Here is a 25,131-nt window from a genome sequence, read left to right on the forward strand (position 1 = left end):
AGGTGTTAACTAACTCTTTTAAATCAGTTGTTTCTTGTTTCTATCATCCCAGAATATGTGTCAACGCTGTTTTGCAACTCCACATGTACCAACCTGTCACACAAGTAATGATAGTTTACCATTTCCTTAGTCACATGACACATTTAGAAAGGTTCAATGTATGTTTATTAGTTATTTGGAAGCACTGCATTGTGACTGCAATATGAGGTTGTCTATTCCCCAGTTTCACCACAGCTGCCATAGTACTGCTCTGCACTCATGACGTCTTACAGCTTAAGAAGTTTGTGGTGTATGAAGTGGTGGGGGATGCTATTAAGAGGATGTGAAATGAAGTCAGTTTGCTCAGCTGAGTTGCTCCCTCTTCACTCATTCCTTATCCTTTGACTAACACACACACACGCACACACACACACGCACTTGCTTTCTCAGCCCCCTCTCCACCAGCAGGTGAAATGCTGTTCAAATAAATTCAGTGATTTAACAAACATATTAGGTAGACACAATCTGTCAACACTATCGGGCCATGTCCTTCATCACCACCTGGCAGTAGCAAAGTTCATAGGTGGAAAAAGAAATCATATGAAAGTCTGGTTTAGGCTTTTTAATAAATATAACCTTTACGCAATGGATTTTCAACAGAACTACAACTGCTATAAACATTTGGTTTAGGGACAAAAAATCTTGAGTAGGTCTCACTTTTGAGCCTTTATAAAATAACAGTTCATTTAGCTGCGCTTGGTACAGTGTATTGGGCCAACTGTGCCAGTTCCACCATGGACTGGTAATTGACAACAGGCCAGAGAACTTTCCCAGGACTGAATAATGAATGGACAGGTCTTGATGAGAAAAAGGTTCTAACTCGCATACCCACTGACACAGACTGCTCACTTCAACTCAGGTGTGTTTATGTGTGTAATTTGACTCCCAGCACTTTTTCTCCCTTTTGTGACCGGAGACGCTTATCAACCCTGGGCCATGTGGGGAACAGCTCCAGTGCACTGATCTCTTATCTCCAGCTCTGGGAGCCAGTGTGTGAACACGGGGACAAAACGTGTGAAATCTATGCATACGAGATCCTCCATAATCATAGGTCAGGATGTGTGATTGGATTTTAAAAAGGATTGTGATGCACAAAGCCCCATGTATGCAGATCCCATGTATATGTTGTTATTGCTTCTGCTGGTGCAAGTATATCAATTCCAAATTTTTTCAGTTATTGGTATTAATAATTTTTAACAGCTTTATGATAAACTACTTAATATAAAATGTGCTGATTTGGGTCTCTCTGTGGTTTGAAGTTAGCAGATACCACTAAAGTTGTGATAAACGTCACACTTCTCTCTGCTGATGTGACAACCACACAATCTTGTGATCTACTTCATTGGTCACAGGCATGCAGAGGCTCCCAGTCACAGAAACGCTTGAGGAATGTGGTATGTTGCGGTGGCATGCTGTAAAGGCTAAGAGTATGGCAAATGTAAAGGGAAGTGGCAAAAGTAAGAACATTTGTATTAAAGTGCTCTAATTGAGGCATTTGTCTGCTATGGCAATAAAAAAAAAACCTTTTAAAAAGTAAGCTGTGGGTTCCTCTAACAGTCCAGTCCAGAGACATGCAGTTAGTAGAGTTAAGTTAACCTGTGATTCTGTATTGCCCATACCCCGCCTTCTGGCCTATGGTAGCTGCGATGCCCCCCGACTCTGATAAGGGCGAGCAGAAGACAATGGGTGGATGGATAAAAGCCCATGAGCACTGTGAAATGCTACAATAATAACATACCAGTGTGTAAGAGCACTTTCCTACAAATACATATTTTTCAATATACCGGTATGCAATTTCAATAATTGACGTTGTTTTGGGTGTGTTTTATTAATAATCAATGTTGCCCATGGATCCCTCATAATACTGTTAACTTATTAATAATAATTTGGAATATAGCTGTAAAAAGAATTAAGTTACTAGCTTTCGTAGCCATCAGTAAAACATAATCATCACATTATTTTGAAATGCGTTTGATGATGTTGATGTATTTTTGTGCATGTGACACACCTGATTAAATGTTATGAACAGTGTAGAAGAGCCCCACCCTTCAAGCAGTCTTATTTAGGATGAAGCTTTGTGTTAATTATAGGGCAGATGGAGAGAAAGGATTTAACTGCTGTTTAGACTGTTTGAGCTAATCGGATGTTTGGTGAACATACACAAACAGACTCCTCCAAACAGGCACAGTGCTGCTAACGCAACTCTTTATGTTTGTCCTGCCACTTCACTGTGACCTAGATATAGCATAGGCTTTTATTAAAGGAGGACCGTTTAAACTAAAATTAGGAGACTTTGATTAGTGTGTTTCTGCAAAGTTGAGGTATAATGAAATTCTGAATTCACAATAGCTCAGACCTCTACCACATAGCTGAATGAAGAGCACAATAATAAGCAATGCCTACAGAAAGAGGACAGAAAATTATGCCAATAGTCGATTTTTCAGAAGTCTGAAAATCTGAAGTCAATATAAAGTGCAATCTAAATAAACTGAGAGTGAATGGCGCTGTATGTGTTTGTTTAGAACCAGGGTAGCAAGTTCACAAAAGACTCTCTCCTAAACACAAATAGAAAAATGGCACCCTGGAGCGTGTTGGGTTGTTTTCCCAGTTACAAAAAAAGAGGGGGAGATCCAGATTAGGAAAGTTGTTGCATCCGCTAATGTTCCCAGTTGTCTCTTTGCTTTGGCATTATGTGTGCTTAGGTCAATCAGAAAAGCATCTAAAAAGATGTACTGAGCCACATTAATGGCATTTGATATCTGTTGTGCAGTTTTTGTCATTTTTTAATTCTGTTGTGTTTTGAGTTGTTGATTTTGAGAAATTTTGTTCTGTCAGACTGTTTCATTGTCTTCTCTCAGTTTAAGCCAGGACTTGCACAAGTACAAGTATACACTAAACTTTTCCAGCTTTACTCAACTCTCTGCCTGTCATTTATCAACTTGCAGTGTACACATGCTCCACACAGGCAAACATACAGCTATTTGATCAATGATTAGCCTGTAAAGTAATATGTTGGAAGTCAGCAAGATTTGCCCAATCTCCTTTGTGTTTTTCAACCTAATCTGTAAAATCCCAGCCTGCAGGGAGGAATGTTGCTAATGAGGATAAAAGCTTAACATACGTTTACACAATGGACTGGTCAAGCAGCGGTTGCTAGGCTACTGTGGCCAGAAGAATGGCTAGGACTCGGAGGGTCTCAAAGCCCTCGTTTTGTTTTGTTCCGTTCATATTTAATCTCCCAGAGAGCAGCGGTACTCTTTTATTGCCACAAACTGAGGGGGTTTCCCTTGTTACTTCGTTATTTTCCTCCTTGCTTCCCTTGCTCCATTCTGCTCCCACTTGCCACTTCTTATTTTTTGTGGCTGCATTTGAGCCAACATTTGCTTTTGTTTTCTTAATCTTTAAAACATCAGCGTTATTATTTAAGTATAGAGTTCTTCTTTAGCTTCATCCATGCTCACATCTGTGTGCACCATAGCTGCCTTTTCATCCACAAAAAAAAAAAAAGGGTTTGTTTTGGTGACATTTATGGAGTTTACTATGAAACAACCCTGCGGCTTGTTATGTGAACTGGAAATTTTCCAGAGTAGCTCTATATTGGGCATGGAACTTGCATGTTTAGGGTTTCTAAATGTAATTTGTACTGTATGTCCCCTAAATAGACAGGGACTTTGCCTGGCTAAAACAGGGCCTCTGATGGTTTAGCATATATCTATGCAATTCTGGTCAAGAATGCCAAAGTTTTATGAGGATAAGTTCATGGCTAATTTTGGTTGGAATATTTTGCTGTTTTCACCCTTCTTGTGCTTACTTTGTTTAGTGTTATTCATTAGATTCATCCAGGTCCTCCCTTTTTGCGTTCTAGTCCACTATGACTTGCATAATTTTCCTAAAGTTTGAGCAGGTGGATTCCATAAAGCAGCAAATATGAGCAGGAAGTCACACTGAAACCTGGCCCTGAGCCAGCACGCATAATCATTGGAGTTTCACACATATTTTGGTGCAAGCAGTAGTATGCCAGGAATGCATGCTTGAACGCCATTGAAACTGATAGAGTTCATTTGGAGCGTGTGCAACAGCATCCTCCCATCAGTCTCAGCCTTTTGTTAAACTTCAACACACTGTCTCTGTGTTCCCCTCCCTCTCCTTGTTTCTCCACACACTCATCTTCCGTAGATTAGTGAAGACCTGACAGATGCCACAGAAGCGCTGGAGGGATTTCCTTTCAGACCTGTACACTGAAAGTGGCACAGATGTAGCAGGCAGTGAAAAATTTAGAATAGCCAACACCACTGAAGGATAATATTGTGACAGCCACCAGATCTCAGTGCTTAGCCTTGTGCATAACAAGCGACCCTGTTATGTCCAGTGCTGTATGTTGCACACATAAATTATGGGCTTCTCAGCCAGGTTATAACTGGCTGGAAAAATGCCTCAACATACGTGGATTCAAGTAGAAAATGCAAGTTTTCCAGGCTTAAGAAAGGCAGTAAATAGGCCCTGTAATCATATCGTGAATAATAAACGTATCTGCCATGAATGTGTTTTTGCTGGAGCTAAAAATAGATTTGGAAAAAAACTACAGAAGTAGAAAGCAGTGATTCACCTATCACATGTTTTGTACCTAGAATAAGAGGAATGGCTTACCAGCTTGGTGCACTGTTAGTTATGGTAACTTTGAATAGCCTTTGGTATCTTCCCTTGAAACCATCTTACTTCTGTAGGAACAACATTTTAGACGAAACCTCTTTAAACTCTGTTTTTCTTTACTAGGTCACAACGCAAAGCAAAAACAGGTTGAAGTAGCTCAGAAACAGTGTCCCTGGAGATAATCTTTTTTTTTCTTCACTATATTTTGTGTTATCTTAGTCTACTCTTGGAATAAGAAGAATATAAGGGAAAAGTTACCAAAGCTTGACTAGGTGTTGCAGGGCAACTTTTCTCTGGCTTCCCACAATTACCCCTGGTGACACACAGACAGTTACTGCCTGTATTTTCTCTGACAAGAGAATGGGCAGAGGGGAGAGAGGAGGAGTTGAGATGCTTTCACTGTGTTTTTTATGACCTCTCCCTGACTGCACCTATTGTTGCAGGGCCGGGTGAAAAGGAAAAGGGCCCACAGCTGAGAAGAGCTGCCTTCCAAATCAACCAATCCCCTCCATTTGCCTCTGTAGCTCACTAGCACATTGATAGATGCTAGTGTAGAAAAGAAAGGAAAAAAAAAACTAGCTGCATACTTCAAACATTTGATATGTCTAAATTGGCCTATTTAAAGGTTAATTCAAGCTTTTACAGACCCAAAGGAGGAGAGGAAGAGGATAGACAAAGAGCAAGTGGCCCAGGGAGATGTGACCATGATAGATGGATTTAACCAGCCATTAGCCCTGATCCTTTTCCCATCAACCAGAATGCCTGGGGGCACTCTCCCTTCCACCAGTATAGACAGACCAGTTGCTGAATATTTAGCAGCCTTGTTTCTGCTTACTACAGGAAACCCCCTTGCGCTCATGCTTAGTCAGTTGGCACGGTTACGAAAATACTGCCACATCAAGTTAGGAGACCACGCTTTAAACTCTCTCAGCTACCATGGATCACTTTTGATGTAAATATTTTTACTGGCACATCAGTATATGGTTTCTGTTTAATAGCACCTCTAACAGTAGTATGTTACTGAATAACACAAGTTAACTTTAGAATGATCACGCCTCTACAGCTTTTCATGTTTTTTTTTAAATCTAGGTTTTGATTTTATTTTATTTTTTTCTTCTTCTGGAATTTAGAGTACTTTTCTACTTTACTATGCAAGTCTTGAGGCAGCTACTTAATGCCCAAAGTTGTAATGGAAAAAGGTAAATTGACAGAGATTAGTTTGCTTAAGAATAATGAAAAACATGATTAAATTAAAATATTTTGAATTATCTGTACAGCTAAAACATAAACATTAGGAGGCTAAATATTTGTCCTAAACATTAGGAAACATTAGGATAAAGACAAATAGATGCATTAAAGTGTTTCTGTGCTGCTGTTTTTGTTTTTTTGCAACTTTTTTGCTCAGCATTCCTGGTTCTGTGCTTGACTGAATGGGATTGTTAGGCATTGTTATTGTGTTCATATATAGGAATTTTTATAGGTATGGATGACGTTAAGTTCTAATTTAACAGATAAATGCCATGGAAATATTCCCTTAAATGCATTAAAAACACTAAGCACTAAGCTGCACCATCTCCCAAAACTGTTTATTTTCATTTATAACATATGTGTTGCCATTGCAAGTGTTTTAGGGGTTTTTCAGTTCATTAGAGGTCCGAAAAGTGTACCGTTTTGTTTTTTACCTTGAGGGGGAGAAAGCAATGAGAAGAAGCGTGGGACTTGCTTTGAACACAGGAGCTCTGCTTCTGATCTTCCCACTGTTCCAGTATGAAACATGGGTCTGCCTCAAGATCCACTGTTGGGAAGGGGAATTAAATGGGGGTTGGACTGAGGGTGGGGTCTGCCTTAGAGGGATTTTCGTCTCCAGTTGCGCTGAGGTGTCGTCTGCTTCAAAACATTTTCTTTTCAAAAGAGTGAGAAAAAAGCCACAGACAGAGCAAACATACATTCTGAAATATAACCTTTAAAAAAGATGTCTTTAGCACAGACTACAAACTATTACAGGACCTTTGCAATGCTGATAAGAGGTTCATATTATAAAATTGTATACACTGCCAATTGTTGTTCAAGGAAATAAAAAGGACAGTATCTAATCATTTTTTTTTTATTACACTGTGGCCAGATGCTTGTGACACCCAACTGTAATGATGATATGATTACAGATTACACATAGCAGCATTTCCAGATTTCAGCAATACTTCGTTACCTTTGTGGAAAGAGGCAATAATATTTGAAAAGTGCACACCCCCTATTAAATAGGTCCACCTTTCTGCATTTTCATTAAGCCATGTTTGCAGGCTTGATTTAAATCAGAAAATTCAAATGATGCGTTTTTAGTGCTGTTTATATTTCTCAAGAAAACAGACAAGTGAACAGACCAAGTTAGGCTATTTTGTTTAAAGAAATCACCCTAGTATGCTAGCAAAGGTTCTATTTCTCCTGGCATCTAAGTTTTTGAGCATGTGCAGTTCAGCGTTTCCACTGAACTGACATGTGAACAGTAGAGCTGGGCGATATAAGATTTTTTCATATCACGATATGTTTTTTTCATTTCAGGCGATAACGATATATATCACGATATAAGCCAAATAACTATATTTGTAAGATTTAAATGTGCCGTTGCTCACAAGTAAAATGTGAAATAATCAGCAGCTTGTTTTGATTTAAATATTTATTTCCCATAATAAGTTCAATAGGGCAGATGTACTTAAGGAACATGAGACTTCAGTTTCAGATAAATAAAGGCAAATATTGCAAACTACACAAAAGGCAGCCGCTAAAGCGTTTAAGTTTCAAAATAGAACAAACAAAACAGACCACTAAATTGTCAATTCCACTTAGAAACAAAATATTAATTCTAAAAATAAATCTTAGGTCGTTTTACAGAAGAACAGACAAAATTGACTAACTTTTGTCAATATCAAATAAACTGAGAACTAAAAGGAAATTCTCAATCTCTCCTTGTTGTATAGCTTAGCTTTTCAAACAGTTTTAACAGTTACTTTAGTCTGACAAAAGCCGAATGACGAATTAGCGCTTTCAGTCAGAGATTGAGCATGCACCGCTTTATTGTATTTCCAGACTTGCTTTCGGCACAATTTACAGTCTTGCGCTACTCTGTTTTTGTCAAACTTGAAATAGCGAAATACCTTCACACTACGGAACTTCTGTGGCCCTTCCGTTCGACAAGCTCTCCGGCATTGGAACCATCATCTGTTTTTTTTGGTAACCTTCGCTCACGCTCTCGGTTGATTTTTCTCTAGTCGGCTCCTTTCCTTCATTACCCGGGCTGCACGGCTGCAAAACAAATACACATGTGCGCCTTGGCGCTTGTGCTGTACGTAACAAGTCACGTGACGTGATGCTGCGGCTGTGATTGGTTCGGCTCTGCGCTACTTAATTTGGATTGGCTGTTCTTTTTTTTTTTTTTTTTTTTTTTTTTAAGAGGACAAGAGATGATGAGGCCTATCGCAATAGTTTAATTTTTCTATCGAGAAAAAGTTATTTCGCAATACATATCGTTATCGCTTTATCGCCCAGCTCTAGTGAACAGTGAACAATGCAGTTTAATAAGTTGGTTACCATTAGTCCTGCTTAAAAAATATCTTTTCAGAATAGGCCTTAGTTGGTCTGTAGATACTAAATTGACTGATTTTTTTTTTTTTTTTTTTTTTTTGCATTAGAGCAGATGTAAGGGCTTTACATGTATTAACATTACACTTGCATCTAAAAATATGTTTCCAGTAAAAGGCTGGTTTGGCCTGGGGTTTGACTTTAAGGCTACGTTCACACTGCAGGTCTTAATGCTCAATTCCGATTTTTTGATCAAATCCGATTTTTTTGTCTGCGTGTTCACAGTACACATAAAATGCGACATCAAACGCTCTCTAGTGTGAACGCTCAAAGCGGCCCGCATGCGCAAAAGAAGATGTCACACACAACTCGCTCTGTTTAGACCCAGAGCAAACAATATTGTTTGACTGATTGCCCTTAATATAAAGACTTCGGACTTTATGTTTCCAGATTTTTGCTTTAAGTTATTTTGTTATTTACATAATAATGTAGATGACCTAATAATGATCCTTTTTGCTGTTTTAGAGGAGCGGTGCTTCAAAGGATAGTTGCAGATTTCTGTCAGAATCTGCAGAAAATACAGTAAAAATAAAATGTTCACATTTCTCCAACGTTGTCTTCCCAACAGTTTCACGGATGGTAGGAAATCGTTCGCGATGTCCTCTATCGGGCGCTTCTCCGGCGCTGATAATTGGCGTCTGTCTTGTGTCAGTGACGTAAAGACGGATTTAATGCGACTTGACCGTTCACACAGCAGTCGCTTTCTAAAACATCGGATACGTGTCGGTTCAGGACCACATACGAAAGTGACCCAGATCGGTTTGAAAATATCGGTTTGTGCCGTTCACACTGTCATACCAAGATCGGATACGGGTCGCATAGGGGCGAAAAAATCGGATTTGATGCGCTTTCGCCTGCAGTGTGAACGTAGCCTAAGTGGGATCCTTACAAGAAATCTACTCGAGTAGCTTTTTATTCCTTTGAACTGCATTTTCAAGCTGCTTTCCATATAAGTCCTCAACACTGTTTAAAAATAAATTTAGCATCAAAGTCTCAAACCAATGCAGTGTTTTTAGTTGGGCTGTGCTATACCACATCATCTGCAATAATAATTTCAATGTTTTCAAAAAAAAATAGAGCAGATTTTCTTGAAATATTGTTATATATTTTTACTTTAGAATATGGTGAAGAGATCATAAGAGGTGGACTTCAATCAAAGATTGGTGATATGTGTTGCAGGCAGAGATGGGCAGTAACGCGTTACTTGTAACGCGTTACTGTAATCTGATTACTTTTTTCAAGTAACGAGTAATGTAAGGGATTACTATTGCAAAAGCGGTAATTAGATTACCGTTACTTTCACGTAGGGCAACGCTGCGTTACTGCGTTACTAAAACCGTGATTTTTGCGAGAATGTCTCATGACAGTGGCGTGGCGGTCGCGACGTTCGTGACAACAGCTGTGTGCAGATCATAATATATCAAGTGCGGGAGAGAGTATAGCATGCAGCGTTCAAAGCATGGAAGTACTGACCTTATTTTGAGTTTGATTCCATAAAAGTGACAAAAACATTAGTGTCCGTTGTGCGTGGAAGAAAACTTCTTTTTACAGCGAAAAAAACCCTAAACTTCCAAGCAAGCAGCGAGTGCGCTCTGACGTAATGTGAAATTCACAGAGAAACTCATGATTCTTCCACTGACCGCTGCGGCACACCTGCACCAGGGTAAACCTCCGCCTAACCCAGTCCTGCTTTACAGGTGAAAATAGAGCAACAGGACCGCTAGTCTTTGATTTTATTTATTTTCTGCTGTGTTTTACTTTCATCTATTTGAAAGAGTGAGTGTAAATACAAAAATATTTTATTTTATATGCTGGAATGTGCAGAAAATAGGTTTAATTGTTAAACAAATTTCTTCCAGTCAGAGAATGTTGCATATAATTAAGTTTTTGCTTGATGCATAATGTTAAAAGATTTAAAGTTTAAAGTTTTAAAAAGAGACGTTTCCATTTGATTACATTTTGTATGATGGATTATGCAGAAAAAGTAGAATTGGGCTGAAAGATCTATCGCTTTATTACCTATTCAGGTTGTAAATCGTCTTTTAAAAAAGTAACTAACTAAGTAATTAATTACTTTTGAAAATAAGTAATCAGTAAAGTAACGGGATTACTTTTTCGGGGAAGTAATCAGTAATTAGTAACTGATTACTTTTTTCAAGTAACTTGACCAACACTGGTTGCAGGTGAGCCATTAGTCATACAAAGTCATGTGGGCTTGTCCTTACCCATTTATCTCACCATTACTAATTTTACTAACAAATAAAGTGTCATCTCATGACTTCACAGGATAAGTTAGTACTAGCCACATACCATAAGGCACACTGTGTGGCCCAAACACAGTAGTTTTACTGCTGTTCAGGGTAGTGTATTTCTCGCTTCTGGCACGAAGTGAAAGAATGTAGACCAATACAGGGATGGGCATTTCAAGCGGAAATTCTATACGACTTTTTCTTGGAAGAGAATCCCAGACGAGAACCTCTCTCAAGTGACAATGCGTAGTTGTTTCAGACTTGAGTCATGCTAGCTGGTGCAGTTTTTTTATGTTTGTTTTTGAAGGAATTCCACATGAAACTTTGACAGCTGTCACACATGCTTTACCCATCTAACACCTGAAAGTTAGCAACATGTTCAGCACAATCCTGTTACAGAACCGAAGAAGACAAGTATAGCTGTAGTCTAAGAGGGTGTCACAAAATGCACAAAATATACAGCTTGCTTCAATAATTAGTTTATAGACACATTTCACTTTTCACATACATGTGTGCAGACTAATGCATGTTATTTTCCTTCAGTAATGAAGAGATGCTCCAAAACATGTGTATATGAAAATATACCTTTGCTTCATAAGGACATAATGGCATCAGTTTTTAATCACTCCTTAGGTAAAGCAGCTAAGGTTTACATAACATTTGTTGAACATTAGTAGAGCTTTAAAATTTTCCTAATAAGATGTTTGAGTTAACAGAGTGCCTGCAAATGTGTGCTACTTTAACATGGTAATGATTAATAAATTGACATAAAATATTGTGTATACTGCCAGTTCTTCAAGAACTTTACTCAAGTTCTTGAAAAAGTTGAAATGAAACAAAATAATGGGAAAATTGTAATAGGAGGTTTCCTGAAGTTGAATTCGCAGTATCGCATTTGTGTAGATCAGGGGTGTCTAACTCCAGGCCTTAAGGGCCGGTGTCCTGCAGGTTTCGAAATCACCCTGGGTTAACACACCTTAATCAAATGATTAGTTCATTACTGGGCCTCTGGAGAACTTCAAGACATGTTGAGGAGGTAATTTAGCCATTTAAATCAGCTGTGTTGGATCAAGGACACATCTAAAACCTGCAGGACAGCGTCCCCTGAGGCCTGGAGTTGGACCCTCCTGGTGTAGATCATAATTTCACTTTACTACAAAGCAGCTTCTTATTTATTATTGGTTCTGTGGTTTCCAGGAATAGGGCTAAGCTAAAGAGCCTAGAACAGCACCAACACAATTAAGGATAGCCCACAGAGCAGTTGTCGTTTAACAGCTACAACATGTAGCTCTCCAAAGCTTCTGTGTAGCTCCAACGCACAGTTATTCTGGTCCCATGCTTTCCAGGGCTGTTATATTCAAACCTTTTGTTCAAATGTGTAGCCAAAGTTATATAAATTGGTCTTCATTTTTATTGATTCCACTTTATGCTTGGCTAAATATATACATTAGAATAATGGTTGACTTATAGTAGTGCTTTACATCTGTGCACTGTAACATGTGCCTCCTCAGACCTGATGCAGACCTGATGTAAACCTGGTACTAAAATGTCACATAAGCACAAGGATAATAAAACAAAATATAACTAGCATGTTCATTTTGCTAATGAAATGGCTTGCATTCTTTCAGTGTAATGAGCAGTTTAAGTAATTTTTATAGTCTGTACATCTACATACAGGCTATGATTTTCAGATCTTTCTCCCTTTTTAGTAAAAGCAGCTGGTAAACATTTATTAGTTCCAAGTCTTAACATCAATAGTTCAGTTGGACTCAAGATTGCTGAACAATTCATACACACAAGGCCCAACTAAAAATGAATACATAATCACCCACTATGATTGGTGTATAACTTACACCTAACAGGTTAGCTACAATTTGTGTTTCTGATAGTTGCTGGGCTGCTAATAGGCTAAAATGGCTGACTGGCTGGGGTTTTTTAGCATAACGTCAGCATGGAGTCATGTAGACAGGAGTTAGGTCTTTTATCAGATATTTCTAGAGGGCTGACACTGAAGGATCATGGAGCTACAAAGAAAGTATTTGGCATGATATTCTATAGTTCAATCAGAGCAGAAAGTTTTATCCCAAAGCCACTGCTTTCCCAGGCTGTGTAACTAACCCACCATAAGTCATTATAAACCTACAGAGTCTGCTGGGAGGAATCTATGGAATCACTCAGAGAGGAGTTGACAACAGGAAGTAGTAGTAGTATCATTGGTGTTGTGAAACCCGTTTGTAATGGAATTCCCATTGTTGTAGCCTGGGTAGAGGATCCCCTCTGTGCCTGAGGCTAGTAATGGTACCAATACACTATTAGTGGAAACCCATGAGAGTCTCATTACAGTTAAATTGCTGCAAAATCATTTATTCTGGCTGAAAATACTTGTGCATAAACAAGAGAAAAGTACAGAAAATAATAAGGCAGTTCACCCCTTTTACCTCAGTGCCTATTTACAAGTGAAAAGTATCTACACACTATATACAAGGCTTAGCAATTCTCGGAGATCACACACACAAACTCATCATAGATGGTCTGGAGGCCAAGGACCGGTCTGCTGCCAGTTGCTGCCAGGGGACAACTGCTGGTGAGGGTTTTTAAAACAGCCACTTGATCATGGAACCAATCAGCAGCTGCCAGCTCTCCAATTAGGAACGATCTGCAGAGACTCTTAAAGGCAGAGGACACACACAGAACAAAATCCAGCCACCGTGATCCAAATTGTGGCCAGCATCTGCATCTGCATCATCATAAGAGCTTGTTTTCAGGCAGCACAAAAATTTTGCATCAAAGCACCAGCCAAACTTCAGAATGCTGATATGCTCGCTTTTCTTCATTGCAGCCACCACATTCTTCTTTAAAGACTTACAGACACAAATTCACTCACTCACTCGCACATTTTAACACACAGAAACACATGTACAAAAACGTATAAAGCCTTCCAAGAAGACAGAGTAAAGAATACTTTTTTTTTTTATTACAGCTTAAAGCAAAAAGCAAAAAAATTGGTTTCCATTTTAGAAAATGCAATGAGCAATTCATTTTAAAAGACTTGTATTTGTTCTCCTTTAAATATTTGTTATTATTATATAACAAAGAAAATCTGTTACATATTATCTAAATGTGTTCTGTAATTTACTCCTCTGCATAAAAATGCTTAAACAGAATTGTTTTTGGTTCGTTTATTCATTTATTTTACATATGAATATTTTAAAATATCACTCAGAGAAAAAGGAAACAGTCTAGGTGTTTACAAAAAAAAGAGCTGTCGAGTTATAAAAAAAAGGACATTGTATCTTTTACCAACTAAAATTGTATGGTCACTTGAGTTTTCCCAGGGTCTCTAAACTTATTTCTACTTATCTTCTATTCTCCATCTAGTCCTGTCCACTGCTCCTACATCTTTCAGCAAATCTGGTCCAAGTTTGACACACTTACTGTCTAACTGTATCAATGTCTTCTTAACTGCAGCTGAATATCTGTGTGCTTTATCAGTTAACTGAGCTACTTGAGCCTGAGATGGTAATAAAATTTGATTATTAGTGTAATATAGGTGCATTTTTTTCTGTATGACTGTGTGGGGTGGGGGGGCCATGGAGAAAGGGTTTATGTATAGGTGTGTGTGGATGTGTGTTTGTGTTGATTTGTTTAAACATCTTTATGAGGACCAAAAATTAGAATGCCACTATGCTTGCAGGGACCAGCAGTCAGTTGTGGGGACTAAATGCTGGTCCTCACGAATTTGAAGGCATTTTTGAGGCTAAGAATTTGGTTTTAGAGTTAAGGTTACAATTAGGTTGTGGTTAGGTTTAGGGTAAGAGTTAGGAGTATGCATTGATTCCTAATGGTTAGGATACGGTTAAGCATTATGTCAATTTGATGTCCTCACTAAGGTGTGAAAGCGAGTGTGTGTGTGTGTGTTTATTGGCAAGTCTTGGTTGTGTAGTTGTGTGGGAGTAAGTCCAAGGTCATCGAGTGATAACAGCACAATAGTGAGTCTTTAAACTAAATAACATTTTCAAGTTTACATTTAGTTACAGTCGGTCAAGGCACACAAATGCCTTATTACCTTGAACACTTCCACTATCTTTATCATGACGTTGTTTCTCCCTTGAAAATATTCCCACAGAGTGTAAGTGGCAGCAACATTCCATCCATCCACAGAGATATCAGGCTGTTTTTCTTAACAATAAACTCTCAACACTGATTGCCTCTGTCAAACCAACCAAAGGGGCATTTAGACTCTCGAGTTATTGCTAGCCTTTTGTTTGTTCTGTAGAATCAACACAGCTGATAGGACATGTTCAAATTGACCTGTAGTGTAAATAATGAAATCGGGCAGCTTGTAATGTGAGGAGATCTTGGCAAAAACAAAATTTGTAAACGATACAAAGAGAATCAAAGGATCAAAGAGTTCATTTTGGCTACACCAGTTCATGGATAAAGAGGCTTCTTGTTATTAGAGGTGTAATATTAGATTTATTCTTGTTGAAATGAAACATTTAACATTAGAAGAAATGTGGCACAGGTTGAGAAAGCCCAAATGCTGGTTTGGTATAGGCCCTGTCTGCACATACACATGTATTTTGAAAAACAAAGCTTTTTATGTGCATTGTTGCATTTTGTCCACATGTAAACAGCTTTGTGCTAAAAATGAAGCTTTGAAAAAGTACTCCCAATGTGATCATTTTCAAAAACTGCATGTGCATTCATGTTTGGACAGGGATTACAGAGATTATGTCTTGCAACATCAGAGGTGTGTGTCTTTATCTCCATTTTTGACGTCAGACTGGGCTACGTGTTATAGGCTTCTGACATTTTTGTATGGTTAGGGTTATATTGCTTTGACATGCTCAAAGCAACAATGGTTTTTGTATTTTCACATGGATGATGGTGTTCATCAAAACAGTGCCTATGAGGGAAAGGATTAAAAAACAAAAGCAGAATATTCCTGTTTTGAAAAATACCTTGTACAAGGGCGTTTTCATATCTATATTTCATTTACTTCAGTCCATATCAGTTGATGAGCCTGGAAACTTATAGCTGTCCCTTTTTACACACAGAAAAAAACTCCAAGCAAAATCAAACCAATCAAACCAAAATGTGTCACTAGAAATCATGTGAGAACTTTTTGTCCACCGATTAGTCAAATGTGTCTGGGATGGGAGCAACAAAAGTAACTAAAGGAAGAAGGTACTGTGTTCTGGCATAGTTGAAAAAAACAAAGGATTTACATTACATTTATGGGCTATTTGGCCATTCCAAACTGCAAAACAAACATGGCTACGGAAAAGCATTTAGCTCAAACTTGCAGCATACACCAAGTAGTTGGTTCGTATTATGTTTACACCATAAACAAACAGCTCTGGGGTTTGGAAAGACCACCACCTCCAAAGGGTCTCAGGGCAGTTGTTTTTGTTGGCACCCAAGCAAAATTACAGTGTTCACCCCTGCATCCCTCATTGTGTAGTTTTAAATTGATTTAAATGGACTAAACACCAGAGACCCTAAGTTGTTTTCATAAGCTCTGTGCTCCCTTTTTCATTTGGTTGTTATTTACAGTTTGTTTTTTATTCTAGTTTGTTTATTTATACATATGCAAAAGTACATTCAAGATTGCTCCTTTTTATCATGTTATTTCACCCTGAGTGTCTATTAAGTTTTAGTAAACAAGACATTTGAAGATGAGGCTGCAATTTTAAGTATTTTCACTATTGAAATACTTCTGTAGATATTTGTAAAGATATGATGAAGAATATCCAGTTGTGCCCCAGATTGCAAAAAAATTCCTAAATCTAGATCTGGATGTATAAGATGGGCAAAGCCCTATCTTTGGTAACAATTTAATGCAAATGCAAATCAAACCAATCTCCCTTTGGTGGTAACTATTAGCAAATTATAGTCTATGAATACTGCAGCCCTTCATTTTATACCCACTTTCTTAGTGAACCACAGGTAACTGATATCATGAAGTGCATGCAATTTGACAGCTAAGCAACCATAGGAGGCAGACAGGCTGTGGAAAAACCTGATGCTTTCAAGGATATTTAGGCAGCGTTTTTAGTATATTTACCCAGTACTGTATTCCTGGTGCAAGTTTTTTGCAAAAACACAACACGTTCAGTGTGTGTATACTTTACACGACAAGTTCAGATTATTTGGAATTATGTTTTGCTTTTTCACAACACGTTTGGATGTGTTTGCCGTTATCCAGAGTAATTCACAGAAAACTGTATGTGTGTTTGTGTACGTCTTCAACTTGTGTATTTATTTATTTATTTTATCCAGATCATGATGAACACTAAGGGTCTTGACTTCACACATTTTAGTTTGACTTCACTGGGGCAGCGCTCTCAGACCTGGTGTAGTGTTACCAGCAGGTTTGAGGGGTTCTTGCTCTCTTTAATGTGTTGAGCAGTTTTAGGACCTGAGGACAGGTGCTTTGTGGCACTGTCAGCCTTCTGTTTCTACAGTAATGAATGACCAGCATACTGCTTTTGGCCCTTTTTAAATATCTGCTATCATGTCCTCACCTGGACGGTCGTCCTTTTCTCTGTCGCTCACTCTTTGTATATCCCCCTTTCTTTCATTTCGCCTTTATTCTCCATCCCCTTCACATCTGTCACTTTCATCCCAGTCCCATCTTTCCCTTTTTCCTTTTATCTCAATTACACTGCTTTTTTATGCATTTTTTTTCTCCTGTTTTTTTTTTTTCTCTCCTACTTTTTTGTGCATTGATCTGCCTAAAGTAAATTATTTTTCCTTTTCAGTTTTATTACTTGAAAAAATTGAGAATGATGACATTGGGAGAAAGACCTTGAAGATCACAGATTTTGGCTTGGCCAGGGAATGGCACAAAACCACAAAAATGTCAGCAGCAGGCACCTACTCCTGGATGGCACCAGAGGTCATTAAGTCATCTCTCTTCTCCAAAGGCAGTGACATCTGGAGGTATAATGGATGATAACGACACATGAGGCCTTGACACTAGATTTAAATACTAACTTTTTCTCATTTGTCTGTCAGTGTTCTTTAAATTTGTTTATCATTAGTTTACTTTGTTTTCTTTCTCTTTGTACGTGTGCCACGAAACAGCTATGGTGTCTTGCTGTGGGAGCTGTTAACAGGGGAGGTACCTTACCGTGGAATAGATGGCCTCGCTGTTGCTTACGGCGTGGCAGTTAATAAGTTAACCCTACCAATCCCTTCCACTTGCCCCGAACCCTTCGCTAAGCTCATGGAAGGTAAGTATGAGCAAATATCAGTGCTGAAGCTTTGTTTTTCCACAGAAAATGTATGTGAGACTGGCATCTTATTCCAAGAGACGCACGAGAAGCAATGCCACATGTTCCAAAAATAGGCCATATGGCAATAAATATTAGACTTTAATTTTATGTGTAGATTTGTACATGTGTACATATTTCTAGTGGAAAATGTATGGATGGTAATAGTAAATGTACTCTTAAAATGGCTAATGGCAAGTTTGCTGGTTTTCCCCAACTTTGTGAATTTCTGCTGATCCAGCTGACTCCTTTTTTTTTTTTTTTTTTTTTTTTTTTTGTCAGAGCAGTTCACTAGGCCCACAAATACAGTATGATGTAGATGCCCTGGTCACAGTGGTTATGAGTCCATCTTTTCACGCATTGTATTTGTCCAGATTGCTGGGACCAGGACCCTCATGTGCGTCCCTCATTCTCTTGCATCCTGGAGCAGCTTTCAGCCATCGAAGAGGCGGTGATGGCCACCATGCCTCAGGACTCCTTCCACAGCATGCAGGACGACTGGCGTGTGGAGATCCAGGAGATGTTTGATGAGCTCAGGACCAAAGAGAAGGTAGAGCAGGAGGAGATTCTTTCATACACTAACATCAATATGTTGAAGCCACTGAACACAGAACTATCCTGGCAGCTGGTTAAACACTTGAAAGTAAACTTAATTTCCAGCATCCTCTCGTCTGTGTCGCACAGTGTGGGAAGTTGGACCCTGACGCCAAGTATGAAAAAGACCAGCTTTTCATCTTGCTTCACTCTTTGAGTTTTAGTAATGATACACGCAGGCTAATCTATCATTAAGTCTAACCCCGATGTATCGCCCTGGACTGCTTTCATGGGATAAAAATGTTTAATTGGTTACTTTTAGTGGATAAGGCTAAATCGCACGTTTAACAATCAAGTCATTAATGCCGAAGTGCTTTAGTGGACTTCCCCTTGTTAAAACCTTAATCTGCTTCCTGTATAAGTCTGCTGTTTCTGGCTTAAAGTGGGGAGAGGGGGGTTAATTAGTGTTTAGAGAAACAGCAGGATCAGCACACAGAGCTGAGTTAATGAATGGTGAACTGAGTTTTACACAAGATACAAAAGTGCACAGGTGGTGTTGTTATTGAGAGTTTTAATTTGTGCCTATTTTTGTATTGTGGATTTATGCTGTCTGCTTTGTTCTAGTTTTTCCAGTTCTGCTAATCCACCGTTTGAGCATGAGGTTTTCTTTTTTAAATCTTACAATCCCCAAATTAAACGCTTATCTGCACAGCTGGTAATTTCTGTTGCCTCACCATGCTATATTAAATTCAACCACTATGCAAAGCTCAAAGAATAAGGCTAATTTAGCTTTGAGCTTTCCCATCATAAATTTTACAAGATTAGGGAATTAGTCCCTTCATTTAAACAGATTTCCTGTAAAAAATCTCACCGTAATCTGTGTCTAGGTGGGTGGCTGAAGTGGTTTGACTGTAAAGCTGCTTTATGGAAGTCATCCAGTAAGGATTATTATTACTCAACTGAGAGCAATTCAAGAGAAAATAGAGGGAGGGAAGAATGAGTAAGCAGTGGTAGGAGAGCATAGCACTGCCTCAAAAAGAAGGCTCCTGAAGCAGTTTATTATTGGTGAATTATGTAAGATACCTACTCCTGCCTATTTTGAAGATTTCAGTGCTCAAAAAACATGTCTAACACCAGACACGGAACAAATGTGACACAGAGGCACAACTTAAGAGTAGTTCTGAATATTGATCTAGCGAGGATGAGATACATCCTTTCTGGATCTCTAAGGCACTTTTACTCATCCCAGTGTTATCCTTTAAATGTTGACTGTTCACTAAAAGAGTAGTTTATATAATTTACTTACTGTAAACTACTTACTGTAGACTTGACTAGCTCTGCACTTTAAATTGTGCTTGCTCATGTTTTAGCTCATACAGTGTTGGCAAACAATGCCAACTTGGCTCACTATTGTTAGAGCAGCTATTGAGGTCTATAGAAGGTGCCTTAAGGGTGTCACCATCTGAAATCTTTCAGCCAGTTCTATAAATGCGCTTACCTCTTAATACCTGCTTCTTCCAGGAGCTACGTTCCAGAGAAGAGGAGCTGACGCGAGCCGCCCTGCAGCAGAAGTCTCAGGAGGAGTTGCTGAAGCGTCGGGAGCAGCAGCTCGCAGAGCGCGAGATCAACGTGCTGGAGAGAGAGCTCAACATCCTCATTTTCCAGCTCAACAAAGACAAGCCCAACGTGAAGAAGAGAAAAGGCAAATTTAAACGTTCCCGCCTTAAACTGAAGGATGGGAACCGCATCAGCCTACCCTCAGGTGAGCATGCAGACTGAACTAAGCTAAAAATATTCCTGCATCCAAACCTCAAGATAGAAAGCCTTCCTTTTTTTCCCGTAATAGCGCTTTTAAAAAAAATTGGATTGCAGTGCTTTAAAACTGGAGTTCTCACTCTGGATGGATCCTCTCTGTCCCTTTGTGCCATCACTCAGTGGTACAAACAGAGTGAGATTTGCCATGCCCACTGCCTGTCAAAGCTTTGAAGTTAATTTGGTATTTGAATTTCTTGGAATCTCCTGTCAAAAACAACTCCAAAGCTTAACAAATTATGTTTTCCCAGTATATAGTTCTTTATGAGAATGGTGTATTTGCCACATTATTCCCATACATCTGTAGCAAAATAAAAAAGTTAAACCATATTGTATTTTCCAAGCTTTTAGCCTACACTTTTCAGAAAAAATAAGCAAACTAACACGTCCAGATTAAATGATCATTCTGATGTTGTTGTGTTTGCAACATTTTAACTGTGTTGAAAAATTTAAGTATACATATCAAACTGTAATCACTCAAACAACTCCTCTGGGATTATAATAACTGTTTTACTTGTCCGGCATATTGCAGACTTCCAACATAAGATCACCGTGCAGGCTTCGCCCTCCATGGACAAAAGGCGGAGCCTTCACAGTACCAGCTCCTCTCCTCCCAGCAGTCCCACACTTATCCCTCGTCTACGAGCCATTCAGCGTAAGTTCAGTTTATGCTTTTGCATATTCAAGAGTCCCTCAGGTTATCTTAGTTGTGCTTACTGTCCTACCTTGAGTCCAGCCTGCTCAAGTGTAAAAGAACCAAAGAAATCACATCAGCTCTGAGAATTTCACAGGAACTGGGAACATGGGAACAGTATCATGCACAATGACTAGAGCCATGTGAACAAAAGCTCCAGAGGTAGAGCCAGTTGTTTGAACAGTTTTATAAAGATGTTAGTCACACACCAACGCCCCTGCAATAACTGGGACAAATTCCTCTTGTGCATTTATGGTAGGTGATAATACAGATAGGGGTCTTCTCTGTAACATAGGAGGCACAGAAAAATCAGAGTACTAGAAAAAAGACGTACATTTTTATACAGATCCATGTGTTTAAACTTAGTCTTAATTGATGCTTTGAGCTACAAGATTAGACAGAAGGTCTGTGCTATCCAAGGAGGAGGTGTGTTTTAGAAGCCTGTATTTAGTTCACACAGGAATGTACACTTGATGAGGAATCATGCATTTGCAGTTGTGTACACTGATTTACCTCAGCATTTTATTAAATCTTTATGCATAGCCATATGATACATAACAATTGAATAACAGCCCTGTTGACATGGACACCTATTTCTTGCACATTTTAAAGTCAGTTTTATTTGCACCGCCCATAAATTTCATTCATACATATAAGTGTAAATGTTTATTCCAGCAGATAAACATTTAGACTTATTTATGGCAGCACTGGCTGAAGTACTCCACCTTCTGTTTTGCAGCATTAAATGCTCTGTTTCATAGTGCTCAGGCTGTAACATGTGCATTTCCCTCCTCAGTGACATCCCACAGGCCGAGGGACAGTTTGTATGTTTACCAACAGGATGTTGATTTGACCAGCGAGGTGTCAGCCTACTCTGGGTTCAGGAGGAAAGGCAAGGAGACTGGCTTCGCTCATGAGGCGTTGCCACTAGCACTGAGTGCTGTGTGTTACGTGTGGCTAACTTTTAAGTGTTGAAAGTGGTTAAAGTTTCCCATCAGTGCTGATTTTTCTCTTGCAGATTGACAGCATTTATCTGATGTGTGGATCATAACAAGACTTTGGTGTTTTCTGTTGTCATCAACCTCGAAATCAAATAAATTAGCTACACAGTTTATGCTGCAGACATGGGTCACGGAGCTGTTTATCGTTTTTTTTTTTTTTTTTTTTTAATTGTCTTTGAATTCTACAAATGAATTTGCTGGCAGCTTTCTTTGGCCCTTGTCTGATGCTGTGACATAATTGGTGGATGCTGCTTTTGCTGATGTTTATAACAACTTCACAACTAACCAGTACCTGTAAGAGGATCTTATAACAACACTGGTATTGGTTGCTGTTGTTTTTCTTTTTGAATTGTTCTATGCAAAATTAATATACACCTGATTATCACTGTCAAGATTATGACATTCACTCTGAATCTTCCTGAATCAGACATTAAATTAAAAGACTCGAAAGCCATCTAGTGTATAACTTTTGAACTACAGTACTCCAGGGGTTCGGTGTTTACCTAATGTTTTTTAAGTACAAGGGTCCCTCGCTATAACACGGTTCACCTTTCGCAGCCTCGCTGTTTCCCGGATTTTTCTGGGGGTGCAATTTTGCATGGTTTTGTTTTTTTCTTACAGCGCATTGTGTTCTGCGTCCTGATTGGCTGTAGACCATTGTCAATCAATCTCGTGCCATGTCTCCTGTACAGTACAGAATGCGTTCAGCTTGTCAAATTTACATAAATCTTCAATCGCTAGCAGCGTGACTCTGAAGTGATGTCCTGTATGTTTGTAAGTTTTCCTCCCAACAAACACAACAATGTCGGCGAAACGTTTTGCACCATCAAAGGCAACCGCGGGAGCCTTTGGTTTCATTCTATAATACTGGACTTATTTTACTACGAAGGTTTGAACTTTGAGAGTGTTTAAACAAGACAGAAAAGTGTGAAAATGTTCATGTCTGTCTGAGAAAAGTGTATACAGTGTATAGTGAGGGGTTTTACAGCCTTAAAACATCTATAATAATTGTAAAAATAAAGTTGGCTACTTCGCGGATTTCACCTATCGCGGGTTATTTTTGAAACGTAACTCCCGTGATAAACGAGAGACCACTGTACTTCACAATGCTTCTATGGATTGATTAATACCAGGATTGTACAGATGGCAGAAAACATTTAATAATCCTACTAACATGTCTACTCCATATTTCGTGTGAGGACTGTCTTTTGGTCAACAGCAGCTTGATTGATTGATTGGTTTGTTTATTTGTAAAACTTAACAATCCCTGCATTTACAGTTACTCAAGATGAGAGCAACCGTACGTGGGGCCGCAGCTCCCCCTTCAGGCCAGAGGAGTTTGATGACGTGAAAAAGGGAATCAAGAAGAAAGGAAGAACCTGGGGACCCAGTTCAGTACAGAGCAAAGAGAGGCCTGCTGCCGCTCAGAGGTGAAGTGTGTTTACACACAGGAAAAAAAGCAGGACAGTCACGTTTTAGTCACGCTGTGTAGTTGAAGTTGGAGTAAAGAAGTCATCATTTGTATGCTTCTCTAAAGGACTGCAGTGCAGATGGTGAAACATCTCAAAGTCTCATACATATAAAAAACAAACAAACAAAAAACTTTCTGTTCACTGGCACATGAAAGAAACTCAAATAGAAAATGCAACATTGCATTCACACAAGGATGGTGAAGTGAACATAATATATACAAAACCCTAAACAATTGTAATTTATAATCAATCCTTTTATAAAAAAAATATATAGATGTTAATAATCGCTGTACGTGTGATAATGTTTGTGCAAAGTTTCGCTCAGATTGGCCAACCCGTTAAAGAGGCGATGAGGTATATACAGACAAATGACCATATGCTACAATCATTATAGTAAGAGGATGGAAAGTGGCATGCACTGTGCTGCACTCTGAAACTCATCCGTCCAGTAATGGTTGGATCGCATGAGCCAATGCATATAGCACACACGAAGACCGTGTCACCTCAAAAGATGACATAGTAATGATATTGTGCAGCAGCCAACGCAGCACTAATTTTGCTTGACCTTGTGGTCCGCGTGGTGCATGAAAGAGCATATTCAATCTTTGTGGCCAGATGTCTGCACAGTTACAGTGCATTTTTATTTTTTTTCTTTATATGTAACTAATTCTGCAGTTTACCTCATGTCTGTACTTTTTTTAATAATTCTTTTTATAGAGTGCGTCCTCTGTCAGATGGCAGTAACCCGTGGTCCACCAGCCTGGTGAAGTCCCAGAAGTCTGTCCCTCTTGCTGCCCTGTTTGCCGAACAAGGTGAGCTAAAACTGTCAAGTGGTGACATTAAATTTGTTTAAATGGTGCTTGGATTTATGAGGAGCAGGTATTTATTGATATTTCCACTTCTGTGTTTTTAGCAGGGAACAGTAAAGATGAGACTTTCTCCCAGGAATGTTCTGACAGCAGCTCCAAACCAAAGCAGCTCAAGTTCCCCAACCAGGTGTACATCGATCTACCTCTGTGGAGGGACGAGCAGCAGACTCAGATTTGTCCTGGTGGAAACTGCGGGACAGGAGATGCTGGAGTGGGGTTAGCAGGTCAGAGCGGCCAACCAGAGACTCTGGACGACCCATATACCACCACATCCACTTCATCCACCTCAACTACCCCACAGCTTACACCCACCAACAGCCTGAAAAGGACATCAGGTCGCCGCAAGACCGACGCCGTGCTGTATGGCTGCGGTTCGCTACTGGCTTCGGTTGTGCTCGGTTATGACATCAGGGAGGCCCTGAAAAACTCAGCTGCTGGCGAAGACTGGGAGCCCCCGAAAGAGGAGAAAGAGAAGAAAAAGAAAGAGGGCCTGTTTCAACGTGCAACCCGTTTCCGCCGCAGCACCTCACCACCAAGTGGTCGCTCCCGTAAAGATGAGGCAACGTCAAACCACAACTCCCCCCAACCTGTCAATCTTATTTCCATGTCAGCCATCATGGAATACAACTCCACCAAGTGTCTCTTACAGTCTGAAGCGGAGATGTCGGAGTCTAACCCTGTGAAGGCTGAGCATGTGGCTGTCAATCATCACACAGAGCCATCCAGATGCAGCCCAACAGCAGTTCCAGAAGGCCAGAGTAACAAGACTGCAGCTAAAACGCAGACAGTGGTGCAAACCCAAAGCCAGCTGCCAGAGCAGACCAACCACAATCCAGCAGCACGTCTACGCAGAAAGAAATACACCACCAACCACAACAGTGAGTAACTAACACAAAGT

At 39.4% G+C, this 25,131-nt stretch overlaps 1 protein-coding gene across 2 annotated transcripts in view; it reads left to right on the forward strand.

Annotated features, from left to right (window-relative positions):
• The window catches only part of map3k21 (mitogen-activated protein kinase kinase kinase 21), a 30,249-nt gene that overhangs the window by 1,865 nt on the left and 3,253 nt on the right, over positions 1 to 25,131 (forward strand). The window contains exons 2-9 of one of the 2 annotated variants that reach the window (XM_031746708.2): positions 17,339 to 17,519; positions 17,664 to 17,812; positions 18,226 to 18,401; positions 19,907 to 20,147; positions 20,730 to 20,852; positions 23,172 to 23,322; positions 24,082 to 24,176; positions 24,278 to 25,111. In XM_031746708.2, the coding sequence (XP_031602568.1) occupies positions 17,339 to 17,519; positions 17,664 to 17,812; positions 18,226 to 18,401; positions 19,907 to 20,147; positions 20,730 to 20,852; positions 23,172 to 23,322; positions 24,082 to 24,176; positions 24,278 to 25,111 (1,950 nt within the window). The remainder of the gene's footprint in view (positions 1 to 17,338; positions 17,520 to 17,663; positions 17,813 to 18,225; positions 18,402 to 19,906; positions 20,148 to 20,729; positions 20,853 to 23,171; positions 23,323 to 24,081; positions 24,177 to 24,277; positions 25,112 to 25,131) is intronic. The other variant, XM_039621677.1, reaches the window with a different exon arrangement.

This window comes from Oreochromis aureus, linkage group 13 (genome assembly GCF_013358895.1).
Source record: "Oreochromis aureus strain Israel breed Guangdong linkage group 13, ZZ_aureus, whole genome shotgun sequence".
Lineage (NCBI taxonomy): Eukaryota > Metazoa > Chordata > Actinopteri > Cichliformes > Cichlidae > Oreochromis > Oreochromis aureus.